The following is an 11,248-nucleotide window of genomic DNA, read 5'->3' on the forward strand; positions in this document are numbered from 1 at the left end:
CTAAAAACAGGCATCTGAACTCATCAGAGGTGGCACAATTTGTATCTTAGTGGTGAGTTCATTGCACATGGTAAAATAGAGAAATACACAGAGTGAGTAATGCAGTGGCTTTACATTCTATCATATAATATCAGCTTTAGTCAGTTACCACTATGTTGCAGACAGAAATACATATCAAATATATACTGTATCAAATAAGAAAACTAAATTACATCACTATATATAGATATTCTTAATATTAATCCTTCTATAACCCAATATTTATCTTTTCAAATGATGGTAGAGGTAGTAATTATGTAAGAAGAATGCACTTAGGAAGGAACTGATAAATTATATGAGATGATTAAACAATGTCCTGTGAATAAATAGGGAAACTAACTTTGTGCCTGTTATATCTTCATCAAACTTAACAATATATATAGTATTTATTTACTATTATCATGTTATTTGTGCTCTTGCAGAACACAATACTTGACTCCTACTTCATTTTAATACCAACATTAGCATTCAGGGTGATGACAGACACCTGCTGTGCCTTGTGAAAATGAAACACACCTGCCGCACACCACACGACGCTGGGCTCCTGTTATCCAGGAAAAACAAAAAGAAGGCTGTGAGAGGGTTGGAAATGAAGTAGCAGACTGATGACACATAGCAAGATGAGGCAGGCAGGGTGAAGGGAAAAAGGAGCGAGGGTTGAGCAGTTGATTGACAATCAAAATAACAGATCGCTTAACACCGCTCTTTAACAGTCCCAGGTTATAATGTCCTCCATCCTCCTCTGTTGCACCCAGCTTTAATGCTGAATGATTATGAATTATTATGAACGATTTCTCTTATTGTTCCTGTCTGACTCTGGAGAACCTTTCTTATTAAAATGAATGTTGTCAAACAGCACCTCAGTGACAGTGATAGTTTCTCAATCGTTATCAGTTAATTTAATACTTTCTGCTACTTTTGAACCTTTCCCTCAGAGCCGTATCAACTTTATGGATGAGCGAACATTTGAATAAACATTTTTAATACCAAAAAATGTCACTGAAAAAAATCAACATTAATTAACACTGGGACTGTGTGTGAACATTAACACTGGCACTGTTGTGAAATTAACATAGGCACTTTTGCTGGGGTGTAGCAAATCAACATTTTTGGCAATATAGAAATGTGCTTTGCTGCATATTAGTATATAACATTCAAGAGTACAACTATCAGATAGTAAATGTCCCTCCTCTATCTCCTCCTCCAGGTGCAGACCACCACCATGTGTATCTCTGTCAGTTTGAGTGGGTCGGTGGTGCTGGGCTGCCTCTTCGCTCCCAAGGTTCACATCATCCTGTTCCAGCCGCAGAAGAATGTCTGCACCCTCAGGGTGGCCACCACTCGGTTCAGTGTTACCACTGGCCCAGGCTCCAGTTTCTCTCAAGGTACCAGCTGATATACATCAAAGTAACTTATTATTATTATCACTATACGCTCAGGACCACCTTTCTTTCACACTATCTGAACCAACACACTCACATAAGTGCAAACCACCAGATTTCACTTAATTTCATATAATCCATTGCTTGATTCTCATACTGCTAATTCATCTATAAGCACATGCCCCCTGGGATTTATACAGTAGGAGCTCAGAGGAAAAGAAATGGATGGTATATGTTATATACTTACATCTATAACATCTGCTTATGTAATCCAAAAGATCTTTTTTGTTATGTTTTGCAGCTTCAGCCTCCAACGTTGTTCCAACAGTGTGTAATGGGCGAGAGGTTGTGGACTCCACAACATCGTCCTTGTGAAGATCGTCCGAGTTCCTTTGCCAAGCATTGTAAACAGAGTTATATAATCACTAGTCCTGAATCAGGTGTCTCAGATATTAAACAGGTCACACAGATGACTGTCCTGACTTTGTTGTCCTCAAAGTGCTGTGAGTACAATGTCCCAATTATTTTATTTTGTTCTTTGACTCGTAGCAATTTAAAATGAGATGCCAATAAAGTCGCATATAGCCCTTGTTTTTATTCAAGAATCTACTTGCAACAATGGAGTAAATTATAGTAAATCTGTTAAATGTAATATATACAAGACGTTTTTATTGTAGATTTTGGTGGACCAGTTTGTGCTTTCTTGTAATTTATGTAAATAAAGTGTGTTTTTTATTAATACCAAATTGACTTACAGTCTTTCTTTGCACAATCTTTGGGAGATAATGTATGTAATGTAATATACTGTACTTGATGGTAACTTAGTTCGTTAACTTGACACTATAAATACAGACAGTAAACCCTATACTGTAGTCTTACCTGCACAAATAGTATAAATATTATTTACATCCTTCCCTGCTGCTGCAAACTATACAGTGCTTTGCGTTCTAAAAGGATAAATTAGCTTCACTTCTTTCCTTTGTCATGATCACAGACACTGGCCATTATGAACAATTTATAATGTCTTGCTCAAGGACACTTCAACATGTGCCAAAGGACTCAGGGATCAAACTAGCAAACTAGCACATGGATGTTTGTTTGGATGCCCTGCTCTACCTTGAGACACAGCCCTAAAAGAAAGTAAAGCTTCATCAGATTTTGATGTAATTTCTGTGGAAGAAGTGCAATACCTTGCATGTTTAAATATATGATGATATCAGTCCAATTTACATTGGGATTGGTTGAATTTGAAATCTGAGCTGTCTAATATTTCTTTTTTTTTTTTTTTGTTTCAGCCTCAGTTTACACCATCTGCTAAGACCAAGCACTGTGTGCATAAAAATTACTAGCACAAATATCATCATCTGTTGATATGGAATAAAAAATGCACCAAGGCTGTGTCAGGAACACACACAGCAGTCGGTACCACCGTGTTCACAAACCAGATGCTTTAGAAAAAGACACTCACACTGTCTGTGATTGAACACTGCCATCTTGTGTCCAAAACGTTTCATCTAATCACAGAACTGTTTTTTTTATTAGGTCTCCTCAGTGACACTATTAGAGACACCATCATAACACTAGTGTGGTTGTATAAGTACATTGTGTACGACAACAACTGTGATAATGAGCTTAGTAACGTCAACTTGTCTTTGGAGGTTAGAGGAAGAGGAGTTCAGCGTATTTGTGCCACTTACATGTGAACTGACTCTGACTTTTCAATATTAACTACAACGTGTGAGACCGGGGACATCGTCTGGGTTCAAGAGCAGGAGACGGACCTGTGGGCCTTTATCAGGTTTGTGAAACAAAGTCAGTGACTTGAAGTTAAGTGAATCTTAACATGTTAAAATACTGAACTGCCAGTTCCCAGATACTGGTGATTTAAGTTCAAATGAGTTGATTTTAAACTCACCTGTTGTTTGTATCTGGCATCGAGCACACACTACCTTTATGGACAGATAGAATCAGTAACGACCAGAGCTGGAAGAAGTACATACTCAATAATCAAGTAAAGTATAAGTAAAAGTGTAAATACTTACTAGTAAAATACTTGCCTACATGTAGAAGTACCACAGTAAATTGTTCAAGTTTACATATGTGCTCAAAATGTAGCTTATAAATAATGATAATCATGAAGTACCTGATTTCTCCAATGAAGATAAATAAATAAATACATACATATATACCCTGTGTCACTATTAATCCTTTGGCCCGGCTCGGATTGTTTTTCTAAATGTTTTTTGAGAAGCAGAACAACACACACCAGTGGCAGATAGGTGGCGGTGCAGCTGTTACGCACCGCAGCTCTTCAGCTCACCAGCTCCTCCTCTTCCTCCGTCACCGAGAAGTGGTTGTTGACTTCCCTAAAGTCGCTCTCTCACCTGCGTCCAGCCTCTCTCTCTCTCTCTCTCTCTCTCTCTGTCTGTGTCTCTCTGCCTCAGCACAGTCCACAAAGTTAAAAAGGTGAGTTTCCAGATGATCCGGGAAGCTGTGCTCTTCCACATAAACGCGTCTGTACCACAAACGCACCACGACTAGTGCTTGACAGTACAGAGTAGTTGTTTCTCAGTAAGTGTTTGTCTGTGTAGGCGGAGAACTGGCTCTTCATTTCTGATGGAGAGAGCTGCAGGGGGCTAGCAGGGCAGTGAGGATATGTCTCGACTTGTCTCTGTGCAGAGTTCAGGGCCCGCACCATGGCACCGAAGAGACGCGCTGCTTCTGGCGTGAAGGCAGGTGGCAAGAAAGTGAAGGAGGAGCCTGAAGAGTCACAGCCCAAGGATGCGTTTACCTCTGCAAAGGAGGCCCTGCTGGCTGCAGGGCCACAGGTGAAAAGCAGCAGGAAGGTGGACGAGCACTGCTCAGTGGCGGCCTCAGGAGAGGTAAGATGCTGTCTTTACTTCTAATCAACATAATTAATGCTATCATTCATTAATTAATGATAATAAATGTTTTGTATTTGCCTCCACCAGGTGTATGAGGACTACGACTGCATGCTCAATCAGACAAACATTGGGCAAAACAATAATAAGTTTTACGTGATTCAGGTTATTAAATCAGGCAACACATACTACACGTGGAACAGATGGGGTAGAGTGGTAAGTCGGATCTGTAACCTATTATTAGAGAGGAATGAAAATGTGTTTCACATGTCCCACGCTGCTTTAATCTCCTTAGAGGATTGTTAATCTAAAACAGATCATTAATAGCCAATGAATGTGTTGATTGTTATTTTACGTGACAAAAGTATCAGAAACATAACTGCTGAAACAAAAATAGCTGCTGATTGCCTCGTCTCGTCTCCAACTTCAATTCAGGGGGAAGTGGGACAGTCCAAACTTAATGAGTTTGATACACCCGAAAATGCCGTCAAAGACTTTGAGAAAAAGTTTAAGGACAAGACGCAAAACAAGTGGAGCGATCGGATGAACTTTGTGTCTCACAGTAAAAAGTACACCCTGATTGAGGTGGATGGAGAGGCGGATGCAGAGGTCAAGGTAATGTAACCTCGGAAACAAATATGAGCAGTATCCATGACAGATATCATCAAAGACGTTGATGAAGGTGTTTTATAAACTGTATTTTCAACTGTTCAAAAACATTGCTGCAAATATTAATGGCTTTGTGAAATGCTGAAAATGCAGGTGGACAGTGTCGATGGCAACATCGGCAAGGTCAACAAAAATGTCCTACCTTGCACGCTTGACAAAGCTACAAAGAACCTCATCGAGCTCGTTTTCAGCAACGACATGTTCAAGGAGGCGATGGAGTGTATGAACTTAGGTGGGTGTGTTTCAGTCCACTAACTCTCTAAAACAAACAGGCTCGTGTAGTCTGTCGAGCTTGTGTAAATGCCGTCTCTGAGACATGAAAATCAGAGAAGGATCTTTATAGTTCAGACATGTAGAAAACGCAGAGATCAAAAAGCACCATATGTGATTTGTGCTGTAAATGATTGACCACTGTTACTATCAAAGGGTGAATTCTGCATTTGGACGACTTGTCTCCTTATCTCAGCATTGTAGGTGTGTGCTCAGTGACATAATCTAATACAATAACTAGTTTGGTGGTGATTTGTATTTCTTTGTGCATGCATGTCAATGTTACACAGACATCAAGAAGATGCCTTTGGGCAAGCTCAGTAAACTGCAGATCGCAAAGGGCTTCGAAGTGCTGGAGGAAATCGAGGCAGCCCTGAACCAAAGAGGCAAAATAGCACGTCTGCAGGAACTTTCCTCAAAGTTCTTCACCACAATCCCACACAACTTTGGCCGGAGCAGACCGCCAATCATCGACAACAAAGAGATTGTGGAGAAGAAGAAAGAGATGCTTATGGTCAGACCTTTTAACGTCATATGATGCATATGGAACATGCTGTCACGTGATGTTTCTCAAACTTAAAGTCTGTCTTTTTTTCCACATGTTCTATAAAGGTGCTGGCTGACATTGAGCTTGCTCAGACTTTGAAGTCCGAGACTGAGAAGGCTCAGGAAGAGATGGTAGAGACAGTTCCTCACCCTCTCGACCAGGACTACAATTCTCTGAAATGCAAGCTAACTCTACTGGACAGGAAGACAGAGACATTCAAGGTACTGTCTCAGAAGTAATTATAAGGCTGAGTAACTGACTTCCATTCATGTTGTTCTCTTGTCTACAAATAATAACTTTCTTTTTATTTTAAGATCATAGAAAAGTACCTGACTGCGACTTCAAATAGCTATTACAAACCAAAAATTGTCAACGTCTGGGAAGTTGATCGGGAGACAGAGGTAGGAGCTGTAGTCCGTTTGGTTTAATGTAAGGCAGACGGCTCGAGAGCTCTGAGCTAACACACGTGTTTCACATTACAGCGAGAGCGCTTTGGAGAGAATGATGTGCTGGAGAACCGTCGCCTGCTGTGGCATGGCACAAACATAGCAGTGGTGGCAGCTATCCTGAAGAGTGGTCTGAGGATAATGCCTCATTCAGGAGGCCGTGTTGGTCGTGGACTCTATTTTGCGTCAGAAAACAGCAAGTCTGCATGTTACGGTGAGGCTATGCCGTCCGAAAGAAGATTAAAAGGATACTTCACTTAGTGATAATATGGTGAGATCACAATATCACATATCAATGCCTCATATTTCTAGTGCGCCCCTCCAAAAATACTGGAGTGATGTTTCTGAATGAGGTGGCCCTCGGCAAAGAATATACCATCACCAAAGATGACTCTTCCCTGACGAAGGCTCCCGCAGGCTATGACAGTGTGGTAGCACGTGGATGTATGGAACCAGGTACAGTACTTCTGCAGTTTTCTTTATACAGTTAAGCCTGTGGTCTCTTGGCTCAAGATCACTTAGAAACTAGCATGATAGCCCCACCTTTTGTGTCTAACAGCTCGAGCTGTTTGAGCAAAGTTCAACAGAAAGACAAAGCTCACGCTCAAGACCATGCTATTTCAATCGAATCCTGTTTGGCTCAGTTCTGGCTGGGTAAAGTTGTCAACTCCTGTGCCTTTAGATCCCGCCAAGGACATCTTCATCACCCTGGAAGGCAAGAAGGTTGCTGTGCCTCAGGGGAGTCCCGTACAGCAGCCCCAGTTTGTGAAAAGCAACTTCAGCAACAGTGAATATCTCATCTACAAAGAGAGCCAGTGTTGCATTCGCTACCTGCTGGAACTGAATATGCAATACTAAAACGTAAAGGCAAAAAACGTTTCTCCTTTCTCCTACGTAAGGTAGTTCCTGAAAAGCTTGGTTATACTGTTTTGTAATCTGGCTGTAATATTACAGGTTTTTTGCATATGGTCCAACTACGATGCATAAATGACTCGTACGTCTCTGTGCCTTATATTTTGCACTCTGAAAATGACCTGAGTTTGATAGACTGCTCATACATACCAACATCATGTATTTCCTTTTTCCTTTACCATGACAAACATGGTACTTTAATCATTTACTCCTGCAATATCTTGTACTTTAAATGTCTAATCGTAGGCTACAGGCATATTTAAACCAAAATGTTTGTTTTTCATTTACATGCTACACAGTTATGAGTTATGGTGCGAGTATCCCACCTTTTAGTCTTTGTGTTGCTTTAGTAATGAAAATATACACAAGTTGGATATTTAGAAGGACTTTGCTGCATGCCCTTGCAGTTGTTGTATACCTAAGAAGTAAATGACACTTTGTGCACGAAAATGTTTACAGGCAGAAGTGCAATATGTGACTAATGTTATAATTTTACTCCTTTGTTTTGCTGTTGAGAAAGACTCTGAACGTTGGTTCTGTAGTATAAATAATATACTGTCAAGTCACTAATAGTTCTTCAAGTTCATCACAGATGCTGCCATACAGTGTCGGTAATGAGCGACTACTTTATGAATGTAATTGCCTCAGCTTTTTTGCACAAGACTTAAACCACAGGTTAGTTAATAAACTGAAGTGCCCACCAACCTGTTGCAATGATTTTAATGTCGGAAGTTGAGAGTGATGCTTACTATTATAGGGGACCATAAACTATTGTTGGATTTTATGTAAGAAATGTTTCCTGGTAGATTATTGTGATGAAAAACAATAGTAATCAGATTTACAGGCCAAGTATGTAAACAGGAAGGAGGAAGGAAGGAATCTTCTCTCTGAGGCAGAAAAGATTATACCAGCACACTGTATGCATTATTCACATGTGGATAGTTCTGGGGATCATTAATAAAATATAGAAATACTTTTTACTCTATTTCAGTTACAATGATTACACTTTGAAGTTCAGAACTGCTAATCATATGTTAATTGTGATTAGTTTAACCAGCTGTATATTGTAAATCGGCTTCACTTCAGCAACAACATTAAAAAGCTGGTGTATTTTGACCTACAAGGAGTGAGAATTCATTTATGACTTAAACAGCAGTTTTATATGTTTTTATTGAATTTGTATGTATTTTTTAACATTTTCTTTCCTGAAACAGAACTTTTATAACTTTAATTATACATATTTATATAAGAGAGTACTTGTTTTTTCGTGCTGAGTTTTATTTTTGTGTTTACATTTGATAATTTACTCATTAACAGTGAAACAGTTTCATTCTCCTGCAGTTACAGTTACTTCTGGTGTTGTTGAATTATACCAGATATTTAAATGATACAGTGCTCGCTGGATCAGATTAAATTTGACTCTTCCTTTAACCTGGTGGCCATTAGGACCCAGGGAAGACTGGACTCTGATGAGGGACAGTGGAGTGTGTGTCTATTTGAAAGAGGGAAAAAATTCAATCACACACAACACAATGTGTGACAGTCACTGCCATACACAGCACAGGACAGAAATGAGAGTGTTGGGGTGAGGAGAGAGAGAAGAGGGGTCATCTATAATATTCATGAAATCTGTGATAAGCACTTCTTCATTTGGAGATACACATGTTTGATGAGGCTGGACGGCTGGAGTTTCACTACAGAAGAACCATTTCTCAGTCACTGAGAATTAACTGGACTTGATGACGTGAATTTCTTACTGGAACGCTGACATTAACCTGGTTCCACCTGTTTCGGGCCAATACAAACAGTATGTGGGATTTCAACAGAAGCTTTATCAAGTCAGACACCTGGTCAACTTGTTTTGTCTGGTCTGCACCACACAAACACGAGAGTGGATCATGGGTAAGTATATGCAGAATGCATGATCAGTGTTGTCTTGTATACGTCTCAGTATTTTTTTTTCATGCTATTTGTGTGTTTTTATCTTTGGTGATGATTTATTTTGTTGATGTGTTACACAGTCAAGAGTGCAACACATGCAAACAAACAGATATACAGGTGTGCAGTTATACCAAATACGAAATCTCTCCAGATCATTATCATTGTAGTTGCAATCTTTAACAACAGTGCAGCCTTAATACTACTTTCCACTATATCCACAAATACTGTATGTGTATGTAACTACAAATAAGTTGAATAGCAGTATATGTTCCTGTTTACTCCATAAAATATACTGTTCCATATTCATTTATAAAAGCAATAGCATGTATACAGTACAAATACAATTATAGTTTTTTGTTTTTACGTTAATGAGCAATAATTTTACATTTGACACTGTGTAACAGTGTCTGGACTGTCTGTCTTCTTCCATTTACAAACCGTTTGTCTTTTCAACACAGGACAACTAGACATGAAAACGTCCCAGACACAAATGATCGATGTTGTGAAAGCATGATGGCTGACAGGACCGGGCTCATGATCGCCTCTGTGCCAAACCTCACAACTGCCCCGTGGGAACACAATCCAACAGTTCCTGCTGATGTAGGCGTTGTCACCAGCTCCCAGTCGCAGATCAAAGACCTTTTCGGCTTGTTCTGCATGGTGACCCTTAACCTCATTGCTTTGTTGGCCAACACTGGCGTGATGGTGGCCATCGCTCGTGCGCCTCACCTGAAGAGGTTTGCTTTTGTGTGTCACCTCTGCGCGGTAGACCTGCTGTGTGCCATCCTTCTCATGCCTCTAGGTATCATATGCAGCTCGCCGTTCTTTGGCACCGTGGTGTTCACGGTTCTGGAGTGTCAGGTTTACATCTTTCTAAACGTGTTCCTCATCTGTCTGTCCATCCTTACCATCACAGCCATTAGTGTGGAGCGTTACTTTTATATTGTGCACCCAATGAGATATGAAGTTAAGATGACCATCAATCTCGCTATTGGTGTAATGTTCCTAATCTGGGTTAAATCACTTCTCCTGGCTTTGGTCACGCTGTTTGGGTGGCCAGCTTATGGACATCAGAGCTCTATTGCTGCAGCTCACTGTTCTCTCCACGCGAGCCACAGTCGCCTGAGAGGAGTGTTTGCTGTGCTCTTCAGTGTGGTTTGTTTCCTGGTTCCTGCAGTGGTTATCTTCGCTGTTTACTGTGCTGTGTACAAGGTAGCTCGTTCTGCAGCTCTGCAGCAAGTCCCAGCTGTGTCAGCATGGGCAAATGCGAGCCCTGCCAAGGATCGCTCAGATTCCATCAATAGCCAGACCACCATGATCACCACGACTCGCACTCTGCCCCAGAGACTGTCTCCAGAGAGGGCTTTCGGTGGAGGCAAGGCTGCACTTACTTTGGTATTCATTGTGGGACAGTTCTTGGTTTGTTGGTTACCCTACTTCATCTTCCACCTGCAAATGTCTCTGACCGGCTCCATGCAAAGCCCTGGGGACTTAGAGGAGGCAGTCACCTGGCTCGCTTATTCCTCCTTTGCAGTTAATCCATTTTTCTACGGCCTGTTGAACAGACAGATCCGAGAGGAGCTGGTAAAGTTTCGACGCTGCTGCTTGACTCAGCCCGTGGAAATCGCGGCATCCAGCCACGAGGGCTCCCTTCAGGAGAACTTCCTCCAGTTCATCCAGAGAACTAGCAGCGCAGCTGAAACCCACTCCACTTGTGCCAACTCCAGTCCCAGAAACACTATGGAAAAAGGAACAAGGATCCCTGGACAAATACCTGAGGAACACACGTAGACACTGACCAACATGAGCTTTGGGTCACAGTACTAATACATAAACTTTGTGTGGTTTTTATATGTGTGCATAATTTTTCCTTATTGGCTAGGTTCAAATTTATACACAGTTAGAGGATTAATCACTGTATTTATTTATGTTTACTGTGATCGTTATTTCTGTCCATTCTGGCCACAGATCCTTTCGTGATTATTCACCATTCTGTGTGAAAAAAGCTAAAGCTTTATTATTGTCAGCTGAATTTAAGAATCACCTAAAATTAAATATCTTTATGGCCAGTATGGACAAAGGAACACTTTCAGTGTGTAGTCACTCTACATAGTGTAGATGTGATTTTTGTTTTAAGACACATTTCAGAAATTGTGAACC

At 40.6% G+C, this 11,248-nt stretch overlaps 3 protein-coding genes across 4 annotated transcripts in view; all 3 read left to right on the plus strand.

Annotated features, from left to right (window-relative positions):
- Positions 1-2,149, plus strand: part of grm2a (glutamate receptor, metabotropic 2a) — a 28,290-nt gene extending 26,141 nt beyond the window's left edge. Inside the window, exons 5-6 of the mRNA XM_026346856.1 lie at positions 1,247-1,424; positions 1,723-2,149. Coding sequence (XP_026202641.1) covers positions 1,247-1,424; positions 1,723-1,796 — 252 coding nt within the window. The 3' untranslated portion in view covers positions 1,797-2,149. The remainder of the gene's footprint in view (positions 1-1,246; positions 1,425-1,722) is intronic.
- A 1,609-nt stretch (positions 2,150-3,758) lies between these two features.
- Positions 3,759-8,243, plus strand: parp3 (poly (ADP-ribose) polymerase family, member 3). Of its 2 annotated transcripts, none has more exons than XM_026350175.1 (11): positions 3,759-3,887; positions 4,101-4,303; positions 4,394-4,519; positions 4,739-4,918; positions 5,066-5,204; positions 5,533-5,756; positions 5,855-6,010; positions 6,104-6,190; positions 6,272-6,449; positions 6,548-6,691; positions 6,918-8,243. In XM_026350175.1, exons 2-11 carry the CDS (start codon positions 4,118-4,120, stop codon positions 7,091-7,093), a joined length of 1,596 nt encoding a protein of 531 aa, XP_026205960.1. In that variant the 5' UTR covers positions 3,759-3,887; positions 4,101-4,117; the 3' UTR covers positions 7,094-8,243. The 2 variants fall into 2 exon arrangements, with proteins under 2 accessions (XP_026205960.1, XP_026205961.1); XM_026350176.1 differs by lacking the exon at positions 3,759-3,887 and adding an exon at positions 3,894-3,992.
- A 1,355-nt stretch (positions 8,244-9,598) lies between these two features.
- gpr61l (G protein-coupled receptor 61-like) lies at positions 9,599-10,879 on the plus strand. The gene has a single exon (XM_026349239.1). The coding sequence runs from the start codon at positions 9,599-9,601 to the stop codon at positions 10,877-10,879; it is 1,281 nt and encodes a 426-aa protein (XP_026205024.1).
- The last annotated feature ends 369 nt before the right edge of the window (positions 10,880-11,248 follow it).

The sequence above is a fragment of the Anabas testudineus genome, chromosome 5 (assembly GCF_900324465.2).
Source record: "Anabas testudineus chromosome 5, fAnaTes1.2, whole genome shotgun sequence".
Classification (NCBI taxonomy): domain Eukaryota; kingdom Metazoa; phylum Chordata; class Actinopteri; order Anabantiformes; family Anabantidae; genus Anabas; species Anabas testudineus.